Source organism: Rhynchophorus ferrugineus, unplaced genomic scaffold (genome assembly GCF_030347505.1).
Source record: "Rhynchophorus ferrugineus isolate W39M unplaced genomic scaffold, kcgeb_rfMv2 rfM5, whole genome shotgun sequence".
NCBI lineage: Eukaryota > Metazoa > Arthropoda > Insecta > Coleoptera > Curculionidae > Rhynchophorus > Rhynchophorus ferrugineus.
In genome coordinates, this window is record NW_027472584.1 from 13,579,596 (window position 1) to 13,604,257 (window position 24,662).

General features: G+C 28.5%; 3 protein-coding genes across 23 annotated transcripts in view; 1 reads left to right on the forward strand and 2 right to left on the reverse strand.

Moving 5' to 3' along the window:
* Window positions 1–1,159: 1,159 nt before the first annotated feature.
* CkIIalpha (casein kinase II subunit alpha) lies at window positions 1,160–5,898 on the reverse strand. Of its 6 annotated transcripts, none has more exons than XM_076405234.1 (6): window positions 5,251–5,386; window positions 4,708–4,845; window positions 4,118–4,383; window positions 2,982–3,592; window positions 2,631–2,779; window positions 1,160–2,569 (listed from the first exon to the last, which is right to left on the reverse strand). In XM_076405234.1, the coding sequence occupies exons 2-6, from the start codon at window positions 4,751–4,753 to the stop codon at window positions 2,472–2,474; spliced, it is 1,170 nt and encodes a 389-aa protein (XP_076261349.1). In that variant the 5' UTR covers window positions 4,754–4,845; window positions 5,251–5,386; the 3' UTR covers window positions 1,160–2,471. The 6 variants fall into 6 exon arrangements, with proteins under 6 accessions (XP_076261349.1, XP_076261350.1, XP_076261352.1 ...); XM_076405235.1 differs by lacking the exon at window positions 5,251–5,386 and adding an exon at window positions 5,031–5,069; XM_076405237.1 differs by lacking the exons at window positions 4,708–4,845; window positions 5,251–5,386 and adding an exon at window positions 5,572–5,898.
* Window positions 5,899–6,219: 321 nt separating this feature from the next.
* Window positions 6,220–12,251, reverse strand: l(3)76BDm (trafficking protein particle complex subunit 8 homolog l(3)76BDm). 2 transcript variants are annotated; one of them, XM_076405174.1, is made up of 10 exons: window positions 12,123–12,251; window positions 11,869–12,051; window positions 11,356–11,809; window positions 11,016–11,298; window positions 10,683–10,960; window positions 9,839–10,087; window positions 9,168–9,624; window positions 7,925–8,611; window positions 7,494–7,861; window positions 6,220–7,444 (listed from the first exon to the last, which is right to left on the reverse strand). In XM_076405174.1, the coding sequence occupies exons 2-10, from the start codon at window positions 12,023–12,025 to the stop codon at window positions 6,385–6,387; spliced, it is 3,993 nt and encodes a 1,330-aa protein (XP_076261289.1). In that variant the 5' UTR covers window positions 12,026–12,051; window positions 12,123–12,251; the 3' UTR covers window positions 6,220–6,384. The 2 variants fall into 2 exon arrangements, with proteins under 2 accessions (XP_076261289.1, XP_076261290.1); XM_076405175.1 differs by having other exon boundaries at window positions 12,119–12,174.
* Window positions 12,252–12,417: 166 nt separating this feature from the next.
* Window positions 12,418–24,662, forward strand: part of Mef2 (Myocyte enhancer factor 2) — a 140,958-nt gene continuing 128,713 nt past the window's right edge. For 4 of the 15 annotated variants that reach the window (XM_076405204.1, XM_076405217.1, XM_076405222.1 and 1 more), the window contains exons 1-2: window positions 12,428–12,576; window positions 13,854–13,887. The gene's annotated coding sequence lies outside the window, so the exon portion shown is untranslated. Of the gene's footprint in view, window positions 13,070–13,853; window positions 13,888–14,947; window positions 14,998–24,662 lie in introns of all 15 variants that reach the window. The other 11 variants (XM_076405211.1, XM_076405210.1, XM_076405201.1 and 8 more) reach the window with 7 other exon arrangements.

The following is a 24,662-nucleotide window of genomic DNA, read 5'->3' on the forward strand; positions in this document are numbered from 1 at the left end:
CATGTCTTCAACCATAATTGTATTTGATCCAGGTGGGTTTGTAGGTATATTGATGCTGTGATCGGATCTACATGAGATGCCAATATTGCTGTGTCGTCTGCCACAGTAGTTATTTTTGTGGTGGGAAGATCGGCAGCATACAGAAGGTACAGTACTGGACCCAGTACACTACCTTGCGGAACTCCTGAATATATGGGATTTAATTCGGTATATTCATCGCCTTGATTTACAATAAAATGTCCATCAGTGAGATACGATTTTAGTAACTGATAGTCCGGATGAGGGAGAAGTTTCTTTAGTTTAACCTGCAAGCCCGTATGCCATACCTTATCAAAAGCCTCAGATATATCTAGAAAAGCAGCCGAACAATATCTTTTGGCATTTAGGTCAGTGTTTATTTTGTTTACAAGTCTGTGCACTTGTTCTATAGTCCCATGCTTATTGCGAAAGCCAAACTGATGTTCTGGAATAATTTTTCTTTTTTCTATTATATAGTTTAGCTTCTTGATGTACAGTTTCTCGAAAACTTTCGAGATTATCAGTAATAAACTTATAGCCGGTAGGTCACATCTTCTGGTATTTCTCCTGGTTTAAGAATCATTAGTATTTTAGCTACTTTCCAAATGCTAGGGAAATAATTAATTCGTAGCATAGCATTAAATATAAATGTTAGTAGTTTCATACCCTTTTCTCATAGTTCTTTTAAAATTTTACCAGTAATCAAGTCATAACCTGGAGCTTTGATGCATTCCCATTATCTTACCTGTAATAGTCGTTAGTTAAACTAGGAATGTTAATAGCTAGTTCTTTTAGATGTATCACTAACAACAAAAACTATATGCTAATCAAAGAATATATCATTATATTATATTTCCAGTAATCCGCATACCTTAAATAATGTTTATATGGGCGGGAGCATTTAGTATTAAAAATTACACATACATTAAGAAAACATTCCTTATAATAAATATGAAACAAATTTTGTACAGTAGTTTATATAAACATTAGTGTGTCCATGCCCTAGTGCGAAGAATGGCTTTAAATAAAAATGCAAATATAAACAAATAGTTTAATTAAATATACAGGATAAGGGATACTTCATTAGTGACATATTTACATATAAAGTTGTCACTTATATTGAAATAAGTAAATCATTAAAATTACCTAATACGTTTATTATTTATGCCGAAACAATAAGAACAAACGAAAATACAATTTAGCAATGGAAACAAATTGAAATAAAAATTTAATACACCATCAAGTTTGTACAGAAAGGGCTAAGTGAGAATGAACTCATAAATTGCAAAAATATCATAACAAATCCAGCATATTTTCGTAGAAAGTTTATTGTAAAAGATGTTTTACAAAGAAACATTCAATTTTTTATTTAGAATAAAAGATCATTTATTTCAAATGTTACTTGTATTTCATTAAATATATATGTATAACTAGGAGTTTGTTTTATTAGTTGGGTTCCTTTTCTTTAATTCTAGAGAGCCGAACTCATATTTTAGCTAAAAAAGCCGTCAGTTCGAATGAAATATATTTAACAGCAGGATAGTATTTGTACACTAACAGGTTGTATATAACCTCCAAAAAAGTTTTATAAATAAAGTAAATAAATTACAAAAAATATTTATTCCGTTTTTTTTTTTGATGACTTACAGTACATAATAATTTCGCTCATTTACTCCATATCAATTTTGTACTCTTTACACCTTGTCTATTTTCATTATTGATCATGGTAGAAAACGATTATATATAAGTCTCCATTCCATTTTGAGACCAGGCTAAATAAACATATAATCTGGTTCAACTTTGGTATAATCATGCGCGTGGCATTTTCATGCACCATGCAAAAAAAGTAAAGAAAAATAAAAGCAAGACCCTTCGGTAAAAAACTGATATGGAGCAATAGGGCTTCATCCCCAATGAATTATACACAGTAAATTAAGATTGCTCTTCCATAATACGCTAGTTGTCTCCGTAAATATAGATAAAATTACAAACAATTTTTAACAATATAGTACAATAAGTATTCTTTTTTTCTTTTGGAAAATAACAATTTCAAATAACTTGGTAACGAACCATCAATGGAGCTCTTATAGGGGAAGAGGGAACAATAAAAAGGTCATCTCATGAATATATAAATATATAAACATAAAACCATCAGAAGTCATTTGAAATTGAGGTTGAAAAGAAGAAAATAAAAAAAGAACTGTATCTTGTCAATGATATAAACCATAGCGCAAACGCAAATTTGTTGGTTAATAAAAAGACGTAAATAAAGGATAAAATATCGGTGGTACTAGACGAAAATATTTTAAATAAATCAACCAGCAAAGTTGCAGGTGGGCCACAGTTTCTAGAACAGAACTGAATAATATACATCGTGTACAGTATGGCAAAAGAAGGAAATAAAACATCTCAGTGAAAAAAAAGGGGGGAAATCTGCTGTTTTATGCGTCAGGCTACTCTCCCACCCCCACCACGGACAAACCAGCTGACAGTGGCGTGGGAGATGAAGATACAGTTGACATTATTCGGCATTGCTCTTTGACTACAGGGTCTAAAAATGTGTCATTACCTTAATATCATCTGTCATGATTAAGTATACAATAAGTACTTACAAAAATAGGCATGTTCCATTGCATCTCTAGCTGTCAAGCGTTCTAGATGGTCATAACGTAGTAACTTATCTAAAAAGTCTAACGCTTCTGGTGAGACTAAATGTTGATTTTCACTATGAACAAATCTCTCCCACCTTTTCCTTGAATGCCTAATAATAATAATAATAATAAATTAATGTAAGTCACAGAAATTATCAAATACTTAAAATATTTGTGAATACTTTTACTACATGTATTATGGTTTAAATTGTAATGTAAATTTCCGTGAGGGATTTAACACTTATGGAAGAATTAAAACATAGAATAATGTAGACATTAACTGAATAGCAATATAATAATAAATTTACTTACCTCCCTAATATATCATTAAATCTTGGATCTAATTCTATATGGTATTTATCAAGATATTCAAATAATTCTTCAGTTCCTAATACCTTCGCTATGCGAACTAACTGATCATAGTTGTCATGTCCATGAAAAAAAGGCTCTTTCCTAAAGATCATGGAAGCAAGCATACAACCTAAAGACCACATATCCAACGAGTAGTCATACATTTGATAGTCAACCAATAACTCTGGACCTTTAAAGTATCTTGACGCCACCCGAACATTATATTCTTGTCCAGGATGGTAAAATTCGGCAAGACCCCAATCAATTAAACGCAGTTTCCTATTTTCATGATCAATCATTACATTATGGGGCTTGACATCTCTGTGCATAATGCCCATACTATGACAGTAATCTAATGCTTTGAGCAGTTCATATAAATAATATCTTATATCAAAATCTGTTAAAGTCTGGTAAAGTTGTTTAAAATCAATATTATTAACATGTTCAAATATTAATGCAGGAGTTCTCGATACAGGATCCTTTACTACTGCTTCTAAACTTATTATATTTGTCCCACCTCTAAGATTTTCTAATATTTTTATTTCTCTTTTGATTTTCTTCTTTTTTACAGGCTGCAAAAAAGCAAATTATTTATATTAGTAATAATTAATATCAAATTTATTATTTGCCAACATTTTAACTTAAATTTTCCGCATTATATTGTTACATTCCACACTGATAAAAGTAAGTCAAAACTTTTATATGATATATATCGAGGTATATATCAAGTATAATTTAATATAATTTATATATATATATATATATATATATATATATATATATATATATATATATATATATTATAAAATACAATATTATTAAATTAAATAATGGAACTGAATAAATAAATAGTTGGAAAAACCTACATTACATTTTAATTATTTATATCTGAAATAAGCTTTACTCAAATAACTTAGAACAATATCTGCCTTAAAAAAATTAAGAAAATAATATTAAAAGGTCTAACATAATATATGCACTACTGAGAATAAAGATAAAAATAAATAGAATGTCATTCATAAAAATTTTGAACTGCATGACTAAATAACCTAACACCACTTTTATCAAAATATAACCATAATATTAACAAAACTTACCTTTAATATTTTTACTACACACTTTTCATTGTTAATTACATTGATGGCTTCAAATACCTCACTGTATTTGCCTCTGCCCAATTTCCTGACCAATTGATAATCATCTTGTTGTCCCCAATCAACCACATAACTTTCATAATCCCAATATTCACGGGGTTTGTGAGAATTAACATCAGCATAGACACGAGCTCGACTAGGTACAACAGCCATACTATAACTTATTGAATTTTTTACAAATTGTGTAACATATGAACTTGATCCTCCAACTGAAAAAAAACATTAAAAATAAAATAAAGAAATCACATGTGTATACATATATAAATATATATATATATATATATATATATATATATATATATATATATATATATATATATATATATATATATATATTGAATCATGCAATTTAAATAGATGATGATTAAAAATAATTAAAAAGTCTACACTGTACTGTATTAGCACCCTAAACAAGTAGCTATTAAAATGTAATTACACATATATTTATCAATATATAAGTCCGTTTTTAAAACCTTTGTATATAGAACAAGGAATGGTTTGAGGTACTACTGGCTAAAGGTAGCTCTAGTTACCTTGTTTAAAACACAAATTTGCTAATCTAGTACATTTAATCAGCATAACTACATAATAGTTTCTTCAAATTCGTGATTTTTCATAATCATCAGCCTCGTATAGGTAGCACAGCCACACGCCATTCCCCATATACTAGACTGAAAAGATAGCCTACATTTAAATACTTCCTACCTAATTCATTCTGCTATTTATTAACCGGATTTTTCAATTTTCGAACACATAGCAATTTGACTGTATTCTTGGAAAAGTTTTAAACTGATAATCAAACCGGCTTTTAGTAAAACAAGTTAGAAATGAACCAAGATGGAAGAAAGTTCCATACCGCCTGAGTAGACTGTATTAAAGCTGTTCGTAAGCCACTTATTCCAGTATAAGCTATACCCCTCTAAAACTACATTGCACGTTACATGTTGCCAAATTTATTATTTTTATTAAAATGTTTGTACAAATTATATGTTTCAAAAATAACAATTTTAACGAAATTAATTACAAAAATTAAATCGTCGGTTTTCTAATAAAATTAAAACAAATTATTAACTTACGAGTTTTTACTACCCAATATTTAGCAAAAACTATTTCATTAACATTTTTTTTTAAATTTAAATCATCAAAAATGACTGCTGAACTTATTTTGATCTACGATTATTTTTAATACAATCTTAACACGAATGTAAATTAAAATTTATTTGTGGAATATCATTATTTACAATCTACGCAAATAACTGGCAACATTGATAAGATCCAGAGGCGTACATGTAACCTATTCATAACACGTGCTTACATTTTTGCAATTACATATAGGTATAGCACACAAATTATGTAGCGCAAATAAAATTTAGTAATATACGTATTTATAAACTTACCTTCTATAGGAGAAATTGCAGAATCGAGTGTTTTAAATAGTTGTCGTGGAACACCACTGTTGACACTTTAAATAAGAAACTGTGTGTGCCAACCGGACAAACGTCAGAAGAACATTGAATTTAAAGGAATAGCCAGTCATCAAGAATAGTTTATATAAAAAGATGGAAAATCGGAATACGAGCCTTTGCAGTGTTACTTCTTTTTGAAATGTATTATCACTCACTTTGAATTTGATACCTTAAGTATTTTAAAACGAAACATTACTAACGATTATATCGATTTTTCAAGAGAAGAGGGACGAGAATTCTCTAATCATCCGTTTCTATAGTCACGTGACGTATTTTTTAGCCAATGAAGGACGAGGTACGGGGTTTCCTAGAGGGTGTAGAGCATTTTTTTATAAAAAAAAGATAATACCAATTGTCCTGGTTAGGATATAATCAGCATATGCATGTATATTATTTACACGTAAAGCTATATTAGATGATTGGTAAATAAAACAAGGAATTTAGATAATATTAATGACGTAGATAGTTTTTAATTAGTTATATATAGAGAAGTAATTAAAATTTGAGTAGGTAATAAAAGGATTTTATTGAAGCCAAATTGAGCGACATAAGAACATGCCTAAATAATTAAAACAAATATTTAAAAGTTGTTACTAGATTTTGTTATATTATTTCACATAATAAAGAAATTAAATTTACAAACAATAACTTATACGAATAACATTATGAATTGATTATTTATATATTGGCATACTAAAGATAAAACATTAAGTATTTACATCACTTGATAAACATATACAAATGTTAACTATTACTGTCTATAACTATTAGAGCTGAATGTACCTCACATAGTTGTAAAATGGGATTTACATCTTTCTGTAATCTATTGCAAAAGACTGCTAAGTTTGCTCCTAAGTCAAATGTACCAGGATTGGCGACTATCACAGATAGTTGAACTGTTGTAGTTGTTAGAGGATGTAGTATCCGTAAAATCTTCCCATTAGATAACCAACAAAAATGGTTACTAGCTGATAGACTTAATGAATTGCTCTTGAACGTTTTAGTGGTATTGGTTTGTTTGTTTTTCCGGTCAACTGTGTTAACTGTCACTTGAATTGCATTTTTAACAATGCTATGTAGGACTAGAGTAACAGGTACCACACAACTTTTGGTTATTTTAAAATTATGCTTAACTATAGAAGGATGAAGAAGATTGTAAAAAACTTGACTTTGAGCACGCTCAACTGCTCTATCTGCTGTATCAACAGCGCTGTTCAAATCAACCATAGAATTTGATATAAACCTTTCCAACTGCATCATGTCACTCCTGTTTACTTCAATGGGTATGCATGTATGGCCATTAACAACTCTTCTATTCAATGCGTCATACACTAAAGCCTTCCATTCTAATATTAACGAACCATCTTTAATTTTCCGAAATTCTTGAGCAGATTCGAAAACATTGAGCAAGGCTTTGTCACTTTTTCGAGCAAATGATAATAAAGCAGTTGTTAAGTAGGGTATTGATATTTTATCTGTAGTTAATGAAATGTAAGAATACTGACTGTTCTCCCGTACATCTCTTTTTGCTTTTGTCAAGATATGAGCAGATTCCTGAGAATTCAATATTATATACTGCGGTGTCACCATATCTTTTGTTAAAACCCAATTGTTGCTTAATAAACATACTTTCAATAAGGTTATTTCTGTTGATATGGCATTTGTGATTTTGTTCAAATTTGTAGCTTTTAAAGCTAAAGCCAGTTCCTCTTCTGTCGTTGAATTATAACTTGTTTGTGGTGATACATCAATTGAAATTGATTCCTGGACAGATAAATTCCAACTATGCCTAATTAATCGATATCTAAAAAAAAAAAATTGAAACATTTTTAAAAGAATATTCCAGTACTTACTTAGGAGTACTTTTTGGATTAATATTTTCATAATATGTTAACAAGTCTATTGACGCTGGCCCCTTTTGATGTGGAGCTCTTAACCAGATATCAAATGATATGTTCTGGCCATTTTCTAATTGATTGTTGGGTAAAGGTAGTATTATAATGTGATTTTTTCTCGCTAATTTTTCTCTAAGCTGAGGATTTTCACTATCTGCAAAAGTATATTCCTTGTGATTTACTTTCAATTCTGATTCCAATAACAGAGGAACTGATGTTGCAAATAAGACATTTTTTAATGGTACTGATCCTGTATTTTGCAATTGCACAGATACTTTTTGTAACTCCCCAGCTAGGAGTTCTAAATTAATTTCAGAAAATGTAATCTGAAATAATTATCAATTATTATTAGTATAATTATTTTTGTGATGTATTAAATAGACTAATACCTGTAAACGCGGCGCATAAGGGACTATTTCAACTGTTATAGGTTTAACTATGCTCGCGTTTGTTGATATATTAATTATCTTTTTCCCTTTAACAATAATATTTTCAGTAGTAGCTGTAGAGCCAGATAAAGTGTAGCATATTGCAGTTATTGTCAGTTTTCCTGTAACCAACGGTGTCAGTGATAGCACCATGTCCTGTTTACAATTTCCTTGAATAATAACGGATTTGGTAATAAACGTTTTAATGTACTTATCGACGTGTTCATTTAATACTTTGTTAGTAATACTATTACTCTCACTTTCATAACTCCACATTAAATAAATGTCTTTTAACAAAAGGACCGTTTGTAATGGATTACTAAATTCAATCGAAATCTGTATCGGCTCATTAATTATTGCTATGGGAATATTTTTTTCTAACGTACTAGTTGTGTATAAAGTGATCATTGGCTTAAAAATTAGTGGAGAAGCTCCATTCACCTCAGATATGATCATTTCTTCTAGCTTATGCCATCTAGATTCAGCAGCGGAGTCTTCACAACTATCAAAACTGATACCCATAGCGGGAATTTTTCCAGGAGTAGATAGAGGCCTTGTTGGACCTACTAATACTTTCAAAGTTGAATTGTTTAATTCTGGAACTGGCAATTCAGGTATTTCATCTAGACCATCTTTCTGCAATTTTGACTAAACAAATTTGTATATGAGATGATGTTATGATAAATGTTTATAGACTAAAAGAATTCCAAAATGTAACAATATTTCTATAAAATAGCTCAAAATCATATTCATAATAAATAAATTATAATAAAGAGGTAATATTAATTTACTTTTTTTACTGACAAAATATCTTTAATCAATATCAATCAATCAATATCAAAAATTAATTTTTGTGTATTGATATAGCTATTTATATTATGAAAGGGAATTGAAAATCGGAATCGAATATAAACGGCTTTCAAATCGGTAACAAAAGTGTGTAAAGCACTGAGGTGACTACAATGAAGAATGTTAAAGAATGTTTAGTTTGTACATACCATTGATCAATAAATTTATTTTACAAAATTACCGTTTATATTTGATTCCCCCTCGTAGTATTATAAGTAATAAAATGGATACATTTTCAATAGGAAAACTACAGTTTTTTCATAATCTTTAAAGGCATTGTAAAAATAATATTTAGAAAGTATCTAGTAGTTATGTTGGAATTCTTTAAATTCAATAAAAAAAAATTGAAACAAACCTGTAATATGGTTAAATACTCTTTTAAAAATGTCCCTTGTTGTTGATTGGTTTGCTTACTGTCTTTTGTTAAAAGTTTAGAAAATGATTCTACAGCTTCATCATATTTCTGTAAGTTATTTGCCTGACGTCCTATGGTATAATGAATATGATCAGCAGCTAAATTCCAACCGGTGTTTTCATATATTTCATATGCTTGTCTGTAACATCGTAATGAATGTTTTTTTTGGGCTGCTTTTGAAAAGCGATGACCAGACAAAACCATATGAAAAGCGTATTTCCTTAGCATATTTGATAAAATAAAACAGTATGAGGCTTGTTCTAAAAGCAAAGCAGAACGGAGGTCGGAATCTTCACTCGTCATACGGATCAATTGATGAGCAGCTTCACCATAGAGCTGTTTAGACTTTAAACATTCTGAACTCAGTATTGTGGCTCTTGTTGCAAATTGGGGCATTCTAAAACAATAATATACCTAAATACCTATATATAAAAAAATATAAATACACTTTTATAAACAATACCACAAAAGCAGCTTAAAATCAAACACTACTGCAGGATTAGTTAAATTTATACCAAGCTTTTCCATAAATAACCTCTATATAGCCAACTTCACTAGATTCACAAATGAGACGTATAATGTTAAACATGCAGAAAACCCATTACACTTACTTGCAAGTATTTAAATAAGTTGTAATGCTTTCTTCCATGTAATCATACGTTTTTCGTGAAGATTCATTTATCATAAAGGCAGATAGTGCAGCCATTTCTAATGCTCCTGCATAGTACAACCAGGCTTGGTCAGCATTATAATCACGTTTAGCTGTGTGATAGGCTTGAAACGCAGAATTATAATTCCCAAACATAAAATAAAGATCACCTAAACGTCTAATTTGGAGTTCTGGGGAATCTGTTGAATATCTAAAAAATATTATTATGAAATAAGATACTTTGTTAAAATAATGTGTTACATGTATAGCAAGAATTACAAGAATGTTTCTATTAAAACCTAAATTTTAATTTAATATAATTCCCGTTGTTAATGAATGAGAAGTGAGTACTTTTATCAAGACGGTAACAACTCTTTTGTGACCTGATACCTTTAAGTAGCAGTCGGTAAACTGCGGTCGCCTCTCGCTAAGGCCTTCACTGACTTATTGTAGTTGAAAAAGCACACATTAGAAATTAGTGAAAACCAATATGACATTAGAAATACATGCATTATTACTATATATATTTACTATATCAAAAATGAAGTTCCAATTTTTCTTTAAAAAAAAACTAAATTAATATATAAAAAAAATTAAATTATATATCTTCCTTGAAACATAATCTAAATGTCAAAATAAAAGAAATCATATATTCATAGATAGAAAGCATGAAAAAAGGCTATATAACCACACAGCTAGATAATAAATTGAAGATATACATTGCGTTAAAACAGAAAATATATTTTAAAAAATTCTATATAGTAATTTATAAATGCAATTTTTGTCATATATATTAATATACATACATTAAGTTATTGATAGCAACAACACTAGTGCCAGATTTATTGGTACTAAACCACCTTTTTGTTGCACTAAATAAAGTTTTACTCATTCCTTTTTTATAAGAAATGCTATCATATAATGAGGCTAGCTGTTTTTCAATGTATGGTAATAAACAAGCAGAAGCAAATTCATAAATCATAGACTTTATCTGCTCTATGTCATCAACTGATAAACAACATCCATGACTCCAAGACTTTTTCCTTTTACTTAGTTGCTCTTCTTTGTCAGTGTCATGATCAAGCTGAAATAAGAATATTTAAGAGTTAGATGTTCTAGTTCACTTCTGAGAAACATACTACTGTTAGATCTTCTACTTCTGGACTAAGAGGATGGTAATTTAAACTTTTGTTTTCATTAGCTTCTTGCCCTATTTCCAATGATAGGTGTCTTGTTGGACCTGGAGAACATTCAGGAGTAACTTGATAACTTTTAGTGTCAATTTTTCCATTTAAAAATTGACTCCATGGATCAGGTAGATGTTCATTGTTGGAAGCACCTGGTGGTCTTGAATTCATTCTTAATAGAAAACAATTTGCAATCCCATAAGATGATTTAATAGAATTAAAAGCCTCATTTGCTCTGAATAACATATAACAATGAAGTGAACTATATAATAAATAAAAATATAATACTTACATTGTTGAATTACCATCAGTATTATCATGTAAAATAACATAATATTTTAAAGTATTTGCACTAAACCACTTTGGCAATTTCCCAGTTGAATTACTATTTTGCATTTGATTTAAATTTTGAACCAAATGTATCACAGCTTCAACTGGATTATTATCATTAGAAGATACAACTATCAAACAAGCTAAGTAATGCTTTGTAAATTCATGATCTGATGGATACTGAACTTTCATAAAGGTATCCCTCCAACTTTCGAACCATGGTGTTGATGCCGGAATTTCTAATTTGTAATCTTTTACTTCATGTAATTTTGTCTTTGGTTCTGCAGCTTCGCTAACTGATGAGTTTAACAACTTTTTAGCTAGAACAGTTTGTGGGGGCCGTAAATTAAAATCTATGAAAGAAAGCTTTAAGTTTTTTATCAAAGTTGTCGCTCCAGAAGGGTCCTTGTATGTGGCTACAAATATAAATCAATAAACAATTTTTGATTATTCTTGGTGATTTAATTGAACTTACTATCATTTGTAAGCTTGGAAAATGGCTGAAGAAGTTCAGTAAAATCTAAATTATTTTTTTCGCAACATTTTTCGGCGGCGGGTGTACACATAACAGCAATTTGCGGAGTAAATACATCTTTTATAAATTCTTGAGGGCTTTGTTTGCATTGAGACATATTTAGGTTAATTTCATTTGTGATAACTATTTGTTCAAATTAGGGTGAATAAGGCTTTAAAATATCATTTCAGTATAATAACATAAAAATTACTTGCCGAAAAGTAGGTTTTAAAAACAAATTACTTGCAACAAATTCCCCTAAAAACGAAAACCACCTAGTTGTCACACAGCTGATAGCTGATGACAAAATTAAAAATTAATGTCAGATCTCTTTTTAGATCACCTGCAATACATGTTCAAAATATTGCTAAAACGGGTATATTATTTTGAATAGTTTTAGTTTAAGTCTACTATTTGATATTTCATAATTTAAAAGTATTGGGTTCAAGCATAAAGGTGATCTTACTGTGATATTTATATATAAATTGTAATGTGTATTTTTGGTTATCTATAAACGATTAAACAAACTGTTGATAGCAAGTGGTCCAGACAGAAATTAGATAATAAATAAATAAATAATAACTAAACGTGTTTTTAGTTTAAAAAAATGTGTTAAACGCCAAATAACGCGACAGGTGTGATCAAGTTCAATGTGTTTCGTTGTATAAAGTAAGTAATGGAAGAAAATATGTAAAACGGTGGCTGAAATCACATTGTTTCTGCATAAAAAACAGCAGAGAAACAAGCAAAGAGTTCTCCAACAAGTAATTCGAATCAAGGCCTTAATTTTGCCCGAAGCGGAGTTGGATGTGATGTCATAATGACATCACCGGGAAATGTTTGGTGTGGCGTACTGACCGAAAACGAAATATTTTGTATCAGAATTTGAAGTCGCAATTGTTGGACTTGTTTCAATATAGGCGGCATAGTCATGTGGTGATCCATTGTTGCTAATTTAACGCCATTGCTGTTAAATATTCCTACTGTTCTCTAGAATCAATAACAGCTGACGTCAGAGTTAGTTTCATCGCGATATCAGTTAAGCGGAAGGGGGGTAGTGCACTTGTAAGTTGGCTAGTAGTGTAATGTATCCGCGCAAGTGGTTCTGCAATCGTTCTTATGTTTTGTGATTGTATTATTTTGTGTGCAGTTGTTTTCATATGTAAGTTTTCAATATATTAATCTTACAGCTCACAATAACCAAATATGTATACAGTTGACCTATCAAAATTGTTTCAGTATACTTTTAAGTAACGTGTTGAATGGCCTTCACCGGCAAATTACTGTTGACATTGACGATCTTTGCGCAAAGGCTACAAAAGGCCAATAGAGGTCAACTATTTAAATATAGAGCCTTAAATCCTTTTTTAAATTTTCAGAAATATTCTTATCTCGCATCTTTCGATTGCAAAGGACTTGATTAACCTGTGACCTCTTGACTTCAAGCTCGCCAGTTATCAAATCATATAAATAATACAAATTCAAAAAATACATATTGTATATCAGAATAAATTGTCATTTGTAATTCTACCCTTTTTTATCATGTAAAAGCTGGTGTGTCTTCTTAGCTGGTTTGGTTTTCTTGGTTGAAACTTGAATTATTTTGCAAAAAAACTTCATCCTGTTCAACAGTAGCAAAACAGGTTGTATCAGTTCTCGGCTTCAGGACTGAAAAAGGCAATAAAAATAAAACCCTTTACAAGCTTTCGGTTTGCGGATAAACAATAATTAGCAAGTACAAATTTTACGGCATGTACTGCAGCATCTGGCATGGGAAGCTCAGGCATAAGCCAGTGGCGACAGGCGTCTGGTTTCGAGCATTGCTGGTTGCCGGTACGTAGGTACCGTTTTTCATATTCATTTTGGCGGTAAAAGTTTTAAAAATATATCACGTTCATTTATATTTATTTTTTTAAAATGTTATAAATGCTATTTTTTCATTTCAGATCTATGATGATTTTAATTGACTTCTTTATTCAGGTAAGCCTAATAATATTTCAGCTTTAAAATCTGGAACATATTTTAGGTTGTTATAAATACTATAGCGAATAAATAATTTCTATTTTATCTGAATACTGATAACGCAATATATATTTTGCACGATAAAAAGTCGCATTTGAGATAAGCACGATAAAGTTATTATATTTTATCAATTTTTATTATGTAAAATGGAAGAGAACTGCCTTTTCCTATGGTTGGGTACAAAAATTTGTTTATTGTGCGGTACCACTGAGAAAAAAACATTATTTTTTTGTGGTCGCTATATATATGGAAGCAAAGTAACCTTGCTTGGGTAGACATTTTTCTAAATCTACATTGTTGTTTTATGCTAATACAAACAGAAATGATGTAATAGCAGGAGGAAACACACCAAAATATGAAATAATTCTTTACTATGTACAAATTAATTGAAAATTAGTGATGCTTTTGCGTTCTTTTCTGCATTATTTTAAATCTTATTATAATATTCACATTATTAATTAGATGAATGTTTTATTTTATTCAACACCTAAATAACATTGTGTAATTGTATTATTATTTAATTTTTTCTTTAATGTAATGTAGGAAGTAATAAAACATAACCTAGATTAAAACTCAATCCATTGAGTTTTTTAATTTCTTATATCTAATATAATTATATAATGATAATTTATTTTTCATAATAAATGACCAAAAGTTATAGTATGATTATAAATTATTTAATTTGTGATATAATTGAGATTTTTTAGGCCTTATTTAAATTATATTTAGAAATTTATGATTTATTTTACCATATTATCCTTATATTGCTTGTTATTTATTTATTATACATATTTTTGTGTTTTTGTACTGTTGTATTTTACTGTTATAGTTTCATATTTTTAAACGTGCTGTTCCTATTTACTTTTATAAGCTGTCCGATAATATTTTTTATGTAATTGGGAATGTTTTGTAAATATAGTAATTTTTGTAAATAAGTACGAAGCACCGAAGCTTTTCGTCTGAATGCAATGTAATAATTTCATACATTAATATTTTGTTTTTTTGTTGTTATCATCAGCTTATGAATATCGCTGATAATGATGATATTATTTCATGACAATATGGCGAGTAAATATTTCCAGTTATGGATATGTTTTGTTTGATACAGTTTGATTGAAATTTAACGCAACCCTATATTGGAATTTGAAGTTGGTTTAAATAAATAATATGAAAAAGAAAGTGAAAGTGTAATTTTATAACAATTTTGCTTATATAACTGGTATGCCTAATAGAGATTAGGTTGTATTTAGTTGTAGCCTGGTTTTATGGATGGCGCCACGGTTCTGATTCATCTATCGGAAGATTTATACCGCCAGGTCTTTATACCCTGGTGTTAAAAAAATCAAATTCAGTAGCCGTTTTAATCAGTAGTGATTAGTCATTATAATTATTCTGTATTTTGCAAATACATATTATTACTTGTTATATAATGTAATATTTAGCATACTTTTTAAATTTTTATATATTGTACATATTTGCTTTTAATGTCTGATAACAGTAATTCTGGTACTCATACTGGTCAGTATAAAATCGTCTAGTATCATATAGGAGATATTAATGATTTAATTAGGTCTAATTCATCAGTTCTTTTCTGATATCTTTTGTTATTGAGATCTAATTCTGTTTGTTGTATCTTTCTTTAGGGTGTATGCAACACACAGATACTGAAAAATATATTAGGGTAGGATGACAACTAACTGGGGGGAGATTTAATAGTATATTCCTTAAGGGGTTACCCGTAGAGGGGAAGTCAAAAAATGTAAATAATCAAGCATTTTAAAACAATAAAATATCTATAGTTGATTAAAAGTTCAGTTTTAATCGCTAATTAGTTTTGTTAATTGGTATAAATAGAAACTGAGTAAAATTATATGCATTCAGATTATTTATTAATTATACTTGGAATCCAATTAAAAACATTATAATTAAATTGATCTTAATATAACATTTGACTTTAATTTAAAATGCGACCCTGCACGTATAGTAATAATTTTAATATTCTTTTAGAATAAAATGACCATTAAAAAAATTATTGAAATTATTTATTGTTGATCAGTCATGGTTTAATCAAAAGTATGTATGTATGATTTAATTACATATTTTTATGTAACTTAATCGTTGTTATTAGGTAGTAGCGAATGAGTTTAATCTACATTAAGCCATCATTATTACATTGTATAAATAATAATAATATTAATAATAATCTGGCTAAAGAGGGAGATTCTATTCAAGAATACCAAATTGAATTATTCAAATAGATGGGGTTTTGATTTTTTTCTTTTATAATGGTCTTAAATTTATGGCAAGCGAATGAATTAAAGCTGGCACATTTCTATTAAATCACATTATGTCACATAATCACGTTAATCGCATAATTAGTTGTTGCAATTTAATATTGTATATCATATAAATATTTATATCATTATAATAAAACCTTTTGTTTGTGAAAATTGTGAATATGAACTAAAAGTTATATAAACTATGTCAAATAATTACAAGATTGCGAGTAAGTTGGACGTTGAAAACATTCCTATTTTAATTTGTTATTTTTGCATCCATTTAATTTTCAACCTAATTAAATTAATCTCCACATAGAATTATTCTCTCTAAAATATTAAAGACATCTCTTTTTCGGCTTTCAAAGTATTCTATTGTGTCATTAATATTTAACTTGTAAGATTGATCGTCCTGATGTCTTCTTGCATCACTTTTAGATGTCTCTTATTTGTCTTCAAATTAATTGTCTACCGTGGGGTATCATGAATTGAACAATTGTTTTAACATTGTTAATATAAATAATATGAATATGAAAATATGACAGTTGTTTGTTTTGATATTTGCCAGATTTTATACATTTTCACAACTCAGTTTGTCCAGTCTGAATTTTATCTCTGTTAATTAAAATTAATAATCATTGTGCTAAAACAATCTTATATTTAGAATAATTAGAATTGTTGAATGGAACGTGTTAATTGTTTAATATTATATTGTGTATATAATGTGTTTTTTGGTGTTATGGTCATTTTATTTAGATAATTCATTCATTTGTTTTTTTGATAAGATTTATTTCCACGGTTCTTTCTTTAAGTCTATATTAATTAGTATTACATTTAATTAGTATTATTAAGTATTATTGTGTAATATTCACCTATTTTATTTTAACTAATTATTATTAATTGATTGTTTTTAAATATAATTTATATATAAATAGAATTAAAAATAACTAAAACAATAATTTTATATTTAGAATTCAAACTGGATATATTTTGGACTAGGTATTAGTTGATTATGATCATTTTATCCTTCAATAGGCATGTGTTGAGAAGAGCTGGTGTGCGTTAGGTTCAGTCAAAATATTTTTCATTTTTTCTACAATTTTTTAGCCATATAACGAAATACCATTTTGATATCGGCATTGAAGCTATTCATTCTCCATCCATTTTCAAACTTGTTCTTCATATTTGAAACGTGTTTGAGACAAGTCATGCAGCATTTCTTTGAATAAGGGAAAATCAGATAATGTGATTTTCTGTGATTTTTTTTGTGAAAACTGGTGTCTGTTACCTGATATCTGGTGAATATTAAATGAGTGTGATTCGATATTCAAATTGCAATATCGTATCATTTCATATTGCTCAATTAGTTTTATTATAACTCGTAGTTTACCAGGTACTTGTTGATTCGACCAAATGAGCTTTTGATGATTGCGATGTCAATTTTCCGAAAACTTAACTTTACTGTTTTGGGTTATAGTATTTTCATGGCTAGTTACGATACGCAGAGAACTGTTCACCTGAGAAAACATTTTTTTGTCTTAAAAAAATTACCTTTTCAGTTTCACAAATTTATATTTTAACTCACTTCAAATCAAAGTGTTTAATTCAATTTTATTTGTTTGATTTGTTTTGTCACTAATTAATAATTTATATATATATATATATATATATATATATATATATATATATATATATATATATATATATATATATAATAATTAAATATCAATTAATAATTAATGAATTAAACTTGTTTTTTATTGTTTGGTATTAGTTTTGTATAATTGACTAATTAAAATTAATACTCAGGCAGTCATAAATTAACGATGATTAATTAATTGACTAGATTGTTAATTTATTAATTAGATCTTGAACGGTATTTAATGTAAATTGATAGTTACTAAATATTTAATAAATTTAGTTTATTATATATCTATTAACAATTGTACATTTCGTAACTCAGTAAAATCAAAGTAAAATATAAATAATTAATTAAACTTATATAATTCATATTAAATTTCAATCATATTTCTATAAAAAAAATTTTTATAACATCTTTATTAGATATGCTTAGTATAATCTTAATTTACAATTAATTTATTACTACTTTTCCTATGTACTTGGACTAATTAACAAGCAAGACGAGTGCGAGAAAATACATCAGTAATTCATCAGTAAAATACATACATTCCTCAATTATAACATTATAATTATTTATTAATTATTAACTTATAGCTATAGTTTACACTAATATTACACACTAAATGTTCACACAAGTTCGTATAGTTTTGTTCGTTTCAATCTCCTGACATCCTGCGCGCTGTCCAGCAGTTGTATTGCTTCCACGTTAGTATGATTTAGTAATCATCTTTCGTGTTTTAAGGCGAAATCCTGCACAACTTCGCAAATCCATTTGATTTCCAGGTCATCGTGCAGTTCTTCATTGGTTACATAGCGATAGGCATTGGTAATCAATCGAAGAACCTTGTTTTGACAGCGCTGTATGACTAACTGATTTGAAATTTTAGTGCAACCCCATATTTGCACCCCATAGGTCCAAATTGGCTTTATAATTGTATTATAGATCAACCTCTTTGATTTTAGATCAAGTTGAGAGTATCTTCCGACTAACCAGTATAGTTGTTTTATTTTGGTTCTAATGTGTTTTGCTTTTTGTTTAACGTGATGCTTCCAAATTGATCTACCGTTAAGATGGATTCCAAGATATTTTGCTGATTCTGCTTGGGGAATCGGGCATCCATTGAGTGATATAATTAAGTTTTTATTATTTCGCCTTAATGCAAAATTAACGTGGACAGATTTGGAGCTATTAAGTTGAATTTTCCAATCTTGCGTCCATTTGTAGATTTTGTTGACTACCACTTGCACTTTTTCTATTGCCCTAGGCAGAGATATATCTTTTGCCATAATAGCTGTGTCGTCAGCAAAGGTTCCAAGAAGTGTTTCTTTTGTTGTTGGAATGTCAGCAGAGTAGAGCAGATACAGGAGAGGTCCTAAGACGCTACCTTGTGGAACTCCAGCCGAGATATTTTTAAATGTCGAGAACGCCATTTCGTGCGATGCTCTAAATTTTCTTCCGAATAAATATGACTCCAGCAATTGACAATAGTTACGCGGTAACAATTTGCTCATCTTACAGATTAATCCCAAATGGCAAACCCGATCAAAAGCTTGTGAGTCATCCAGGAATGTTGCAGGGCAGTATTTCTTTTCTTCAAATGCTCTTTCAATAGCCGCAGTTACTCTGTGCACTTGATCGATTGTTGAATGGTTATTTCGAAAACCAAACTGGAAATCTGGTATTGTTACCAAATGTTTAACACGTTTAAATATCAGTTTCTCAAATAGCTTTGATATTGCAAGTAGTAGCGAAATAAGCCTGTAAGATTCGACTTGTTCTGCAGGTTTGTCAGGTTTTTTGAGCATAATTATTTGTGCAACTTTAAAGCATTCCGGGAATGCTTCAGCCTTAAACAGGCTATATTTCTATAGATGAATCTTAATTTAATATATATTTGTAAACAATTATCCGTGTAGCAATTTAATAAAATCAAGGAAAAATATTAAAATATAAGTAATTTTTAAAATTGTATTAATTATAAAATATATTTATATAGTTATGTCGAAGCTATAATAATAAGGAAATTGATATAAAATAATCATTATTTAATATTTTTCATTAAGATAGTTATATTATAATTAATTTGTATTTAATCAATGCTTAATTTGATCTTAAATATAATTATTTTAAAGAGTTACTTGTTGATAAGAATGCAAATGAAAGGATGTTTATGTTTTTAGTCAAAATTGGTATGAAAATGATCTGGTGTGAAGATATTAAATTTATATATTAATAGGCATTCGACCAGATGATATTGTTATCTATATATTTCTCGATTGTGAAAAAAAATATTTAAAATGGCAATTGGTTTATACGCGCCCCTTCAGGGTGTTTGACACATATGCTTATTTAAATGTCTCCCAGTGTCCGTGTCACAGCTGGTTACAGTACGTAAGATGTACACGTGTTGTATCACGAGCCAAGACGTTATATTTTACTTAACTCACCATAGGCTGCTCGTTAAATATAATTCTTTTTCACCTTTATTAATTTATTAGTGATTTAATCAACTATATATAGTTGACTTTGGTTGATTTAATACGAACGATTATTGATAGAAATTCGTATTTTGAAATATTTATAATATTATCCATTTTACAACTCAGTTAAGTTGATAATTATTTAAATGTATTAATTACAAAAAGGGATCATCTGTAAATCTAAATAATGTTCACTTGAATTGTAAACGTATTTATTCAATAAGTCACTATAATTATTTAATGTTTAATTTAGATCTATATAGTTTCCTTATTTAATATGTTAAAAAGAGACAATGTACTAATTCTTAAATTACAATCTAATGTATATTGTGGCAAATTATTTTGTGATATATATACGATTGATAGGATAATTTCGAAAGGTCTAAAATCATTTATTTATAATTAGGTTTGCTTTCTTTAGTAATTATATTCACCTTATAAATTAACTTAATAATTATTATTTAATTTAATTAAAAAAAATTAAACTGTTTTTAGTACTAAATTAAAACGATACGGGAATAATTAATTAGTTTGTTTATATCCTATGTTAAATAGAATATGTTATAATTTATTGAAGTCCGTTATTATTTTTTGTTAAGTCAATATTATTGATTGGCATTTATAATTGCTTGTTATAATAACATTATTTATTATAGTTTAGTTTAATTAGTCCGTTAACTAATAAGCTTGCAGTGTATAATACAAATGTGGTTAATTACGTATAATATGCTTATAGTTTATACAATTTGTAATTACTAGCTTCAAATTTAATTTTGCATTTGTAGGTTAAAGTGATGTTCTAAAATTTGAAAAATGGGAGAAACATTTTAAGAATTAATGAAGCTGGTTAGTTTAATTTGAAAGTTATAATGATAGCAGTGATATTGTAGTGATTTTATTTTGGACAATAAGAGGTATTTAGTATTATAAATATTCCGGTTTCCTTTACATAATTGCTTATAAATAAATTAACAGAAATAACTTGCATTCTATATTAATATATGTAAATATTAGCATTCAGTAATTGATTAATTCAATTAATTAGTTATTTTTAAATGAATTGAATTATTTGCTTTAGCATGTTATAATTTGGTTAATTTCAGATTTGTTTCTTAATTAATTCTGTTTTAATGATAACGTAATAATTATTTTTAATAAAAGCAGAATTTTGTTACTAGTAGTAACTATATTGTAATTGCTTTAATAAATATTGATTAAGCTTTGTTATCACTTTTAACTTTATATTAATTCATTTAGTATTTGTACCAGATTATTGTGATTGATTAGTACTGTAGAAAATTAATTTTCGCAATACAACCCACAGAAGACCGAAGTTGTCGGTGTTCTTTGTAAATGAAAAATGTTACTAGTATAAATGAAAAAAAGTGTAAAATATAGAAAATATATTTCGTTTATCAAGTAGAAATTACCGATATGAAACAATTAGCTTTTTTCGTTTTTAAAAACAATGAGAGTTAATTGATATCTCTGATGTGATTTTGATAACATTCCATTTATATTAGTTAATTTAATGATCCTGTCATATCAATTTATATTTTTTTAATTCTGTCTTCTTTGCAGTGGGTTATAGTTGACTAAGTTTTAGATAGAAGGCATTTAATTATTATAGAATATAAATTATAAACAAATATAGATTTACAATTAAAATCATTTTATTTATTATTGAACTACTAGTTCTACTACTACTACTACTTGTTCTAATAGTTATTATTAATATTATATTAAGCCAGATTTAATTACTCTTGATATCATATTTATTAATATTCATTACTAATATTGTGACCAGCAGCTACTGTGATTGTGAAAAGAAATTGTGAAGATTGACATTTAGCATTTAACATTCAGTACATCACTTTCAACGTTCCCAATCTTTTTGTATTATTTGCCTCTGGAATATGTCGAGCTTACTGATAGCTCGATATATTACTGATTTTCAATTCTCATTAATTTGTCGCACTTTTTTCTGCTCTATTAATGATTATACTTTTAATTGTTGTTGCTTGCGTTGGTTGTACAGTAGTATTTTTGAAAGTTTTTAACTAGCACGTAATATTTTTTAAAATTAATAAAAATGATGTCGTTAGTTCCTACATTAACTTATATGTTATAGTTAGTGCATTAACTGATAGAGTAAGAAGATGTAATCTATTGATTATATTGTTGGTTCATATATGAAATCTTCGTTTTATATATAGGGATGCCAATGATTGATAATGTTAATTATGATTTCTGAGAGGGTGGTGGTCGTACAGATACATGAAAGACAACCTTCATGGCCTTTGGCTTATTTTAATGTTATCGGTGGTATTATTATTTGGTACCTGTTGCTCAACCTCTTGCATTACAATTGAATACTAATTGCAATGTTATTAAATTAATATTCATTTTAAGGTAATTTGTATTGATATAATTAATATCACACTACTTTTATATATACTACTAATACTGAAACAGGAGAAATTGTTGGACCAGGATTATAAGTTTTCATTTTAAACAGATCCATACCAAATTTCATAAGTGATACATTTGCAAGAATAAATGTAGTCTACGTCACTGCTCCTTATTCAGCCTCGTGCGGAAAGACCTAAATATACTTGGAATATTCTAAAACGTTAAAAATCTGTTATAGGAATATTTTTATTGTGAATTGACTTGAGAGTTTTATGACTAAAACACCATTTCACCTGCTTATTTCCTTACCAAATGGCCAAGGAAAATTACTGGAATAGGAACTCATTACGTGTTCTGTTCAGGGAGTTTTTGATTATTCTTCCATATTAGCTCACTAGTTAACAAATATTGTAATCATATTATTATGCACTAGATATGCATTACATTTTGTTTTGATCTGAATTGTGAGAAACAATTTAGTTAATTTTAACGGATTTTTTAATACTCCACTCAGGACTATCGCTAGCCATTATTTTTTTCATTCTCCCTCATTTTGGATATCTTCTTTAAAACTGAAAACATGAAATAAACGATAAACATAGCGGAATTTTCTATATACTCGTGTTAAATTATATTTGGCAAAATGTGTTTGTAATAATAGTACGTAACCACAATATAAAAGTAATAACAATTTCTTACAATTCTCTTTTGAAAAACATTAATTTTCTGTTATGGGGTGTTTGAATTTCTATGTTACAATATGTCTAAGAACAATGAAGTTGGAGAAAATATATTTTTTATTGATACATTTAGAGTAGTATCTTCTATCTTGTAGCATCAAATATGATTTGATCAGCGTTAAACAGGTATTGACATTGATATTGTTGGCGGACTAAATAAGAATTATAACTTGTAATTCACATTTAACTAGGTCGGAATTTGTGGTATATTTCATTTATTGTATAATCTGAAAATTTGGACAATAGTTCTAATCTTCAAGATCAAACTTTGACCTATATAAAGGTTCCTGGTAGATAATGTAATAACTTACAAACAATTACCGACACAGTATTCTTTTAACAAAACCACATAACTGTTGGTATTTCCAGCCAGCGGGTCTTCTATCACTACAAGTAGGATAATTTGTTGACCAATTTTTTCAGATTTTCAGAAATATGTTCTTCAAGTATTGAATACTTTTTAACCGACAGAGCTCCAATGTATCTTAATAAAAAGGGTTTAATGTTTAATGTTTATGGAATTCTATGCTGCGTGTAATCATTTATGGGAAAGCTGGGGAAACCTTGGGTTTGTTTTGGATAGCTTTGAATTAAACTTATTGGCTAATTGATTAAATAATATGATTTACAATCACTTAAATAATATGATATATCTAATACAAAATGAACAATATATTTCCATTTTCTTTTCCCTTTAGGTTTTAATTTGATTAACATAATAATAAAATAAATAAATGCCGGCTTGGTGGCGCAGTGCTAAAGGCGATGGGACGGTCCTCTTACTGTTGCGATAGCCGCGGGTTCGAATTCTGGCATGGTCGTAAATTTATGTTTGTAATTGTTTAATATTTGTGAATGTTCTAAGCAAGAGTGTAAAATCCGACAAGGAAAATGATCCCAGTCACGCCAGTAACCAGGCTGGGGAAGACCGGATGTCTTTTGGGATGATTTTTAAAGTTGGTCACTCGCCAGTCGGTAGGCTTAATGCTGAGGACCGTGGTTCGGAGCCCACGTTAAACTTTAGGCCCAGTCCAGATAAACCCATAATTGGTAAAAAGAGACTTTAAAATATATATAAAAAAATGAAAATAATTAATTATAAATACTAACCATAAATACTAATAACAACTATATATTAGTCTCGATCTGATATAATGGGTTGGGGCAAAAACAATTTTGGTTT

Coding starts and splice junctions, on each gene's coding strand:
- CkIIalpha (XM_076405234.1), bottom strand. CDS start 4,753: ATGCTGATTAAATGTACTAGATTAGCAAATTTGTGTTTTAAACAAG. Junction 2,780..2,981: donor TTTAATGATATATTAGGGAG/GTAAGTAAATTT, acceptor TATTATTATTAG/GCATTCAAGGAAAAGGTGGG. Junction 2,570..2,630: donor AATGGAACATGCCTATTTTT/GTAAGTACTTAT, acceptor ACACATTTTTAG/ACCCTGTAGTCAAAGAGCAA.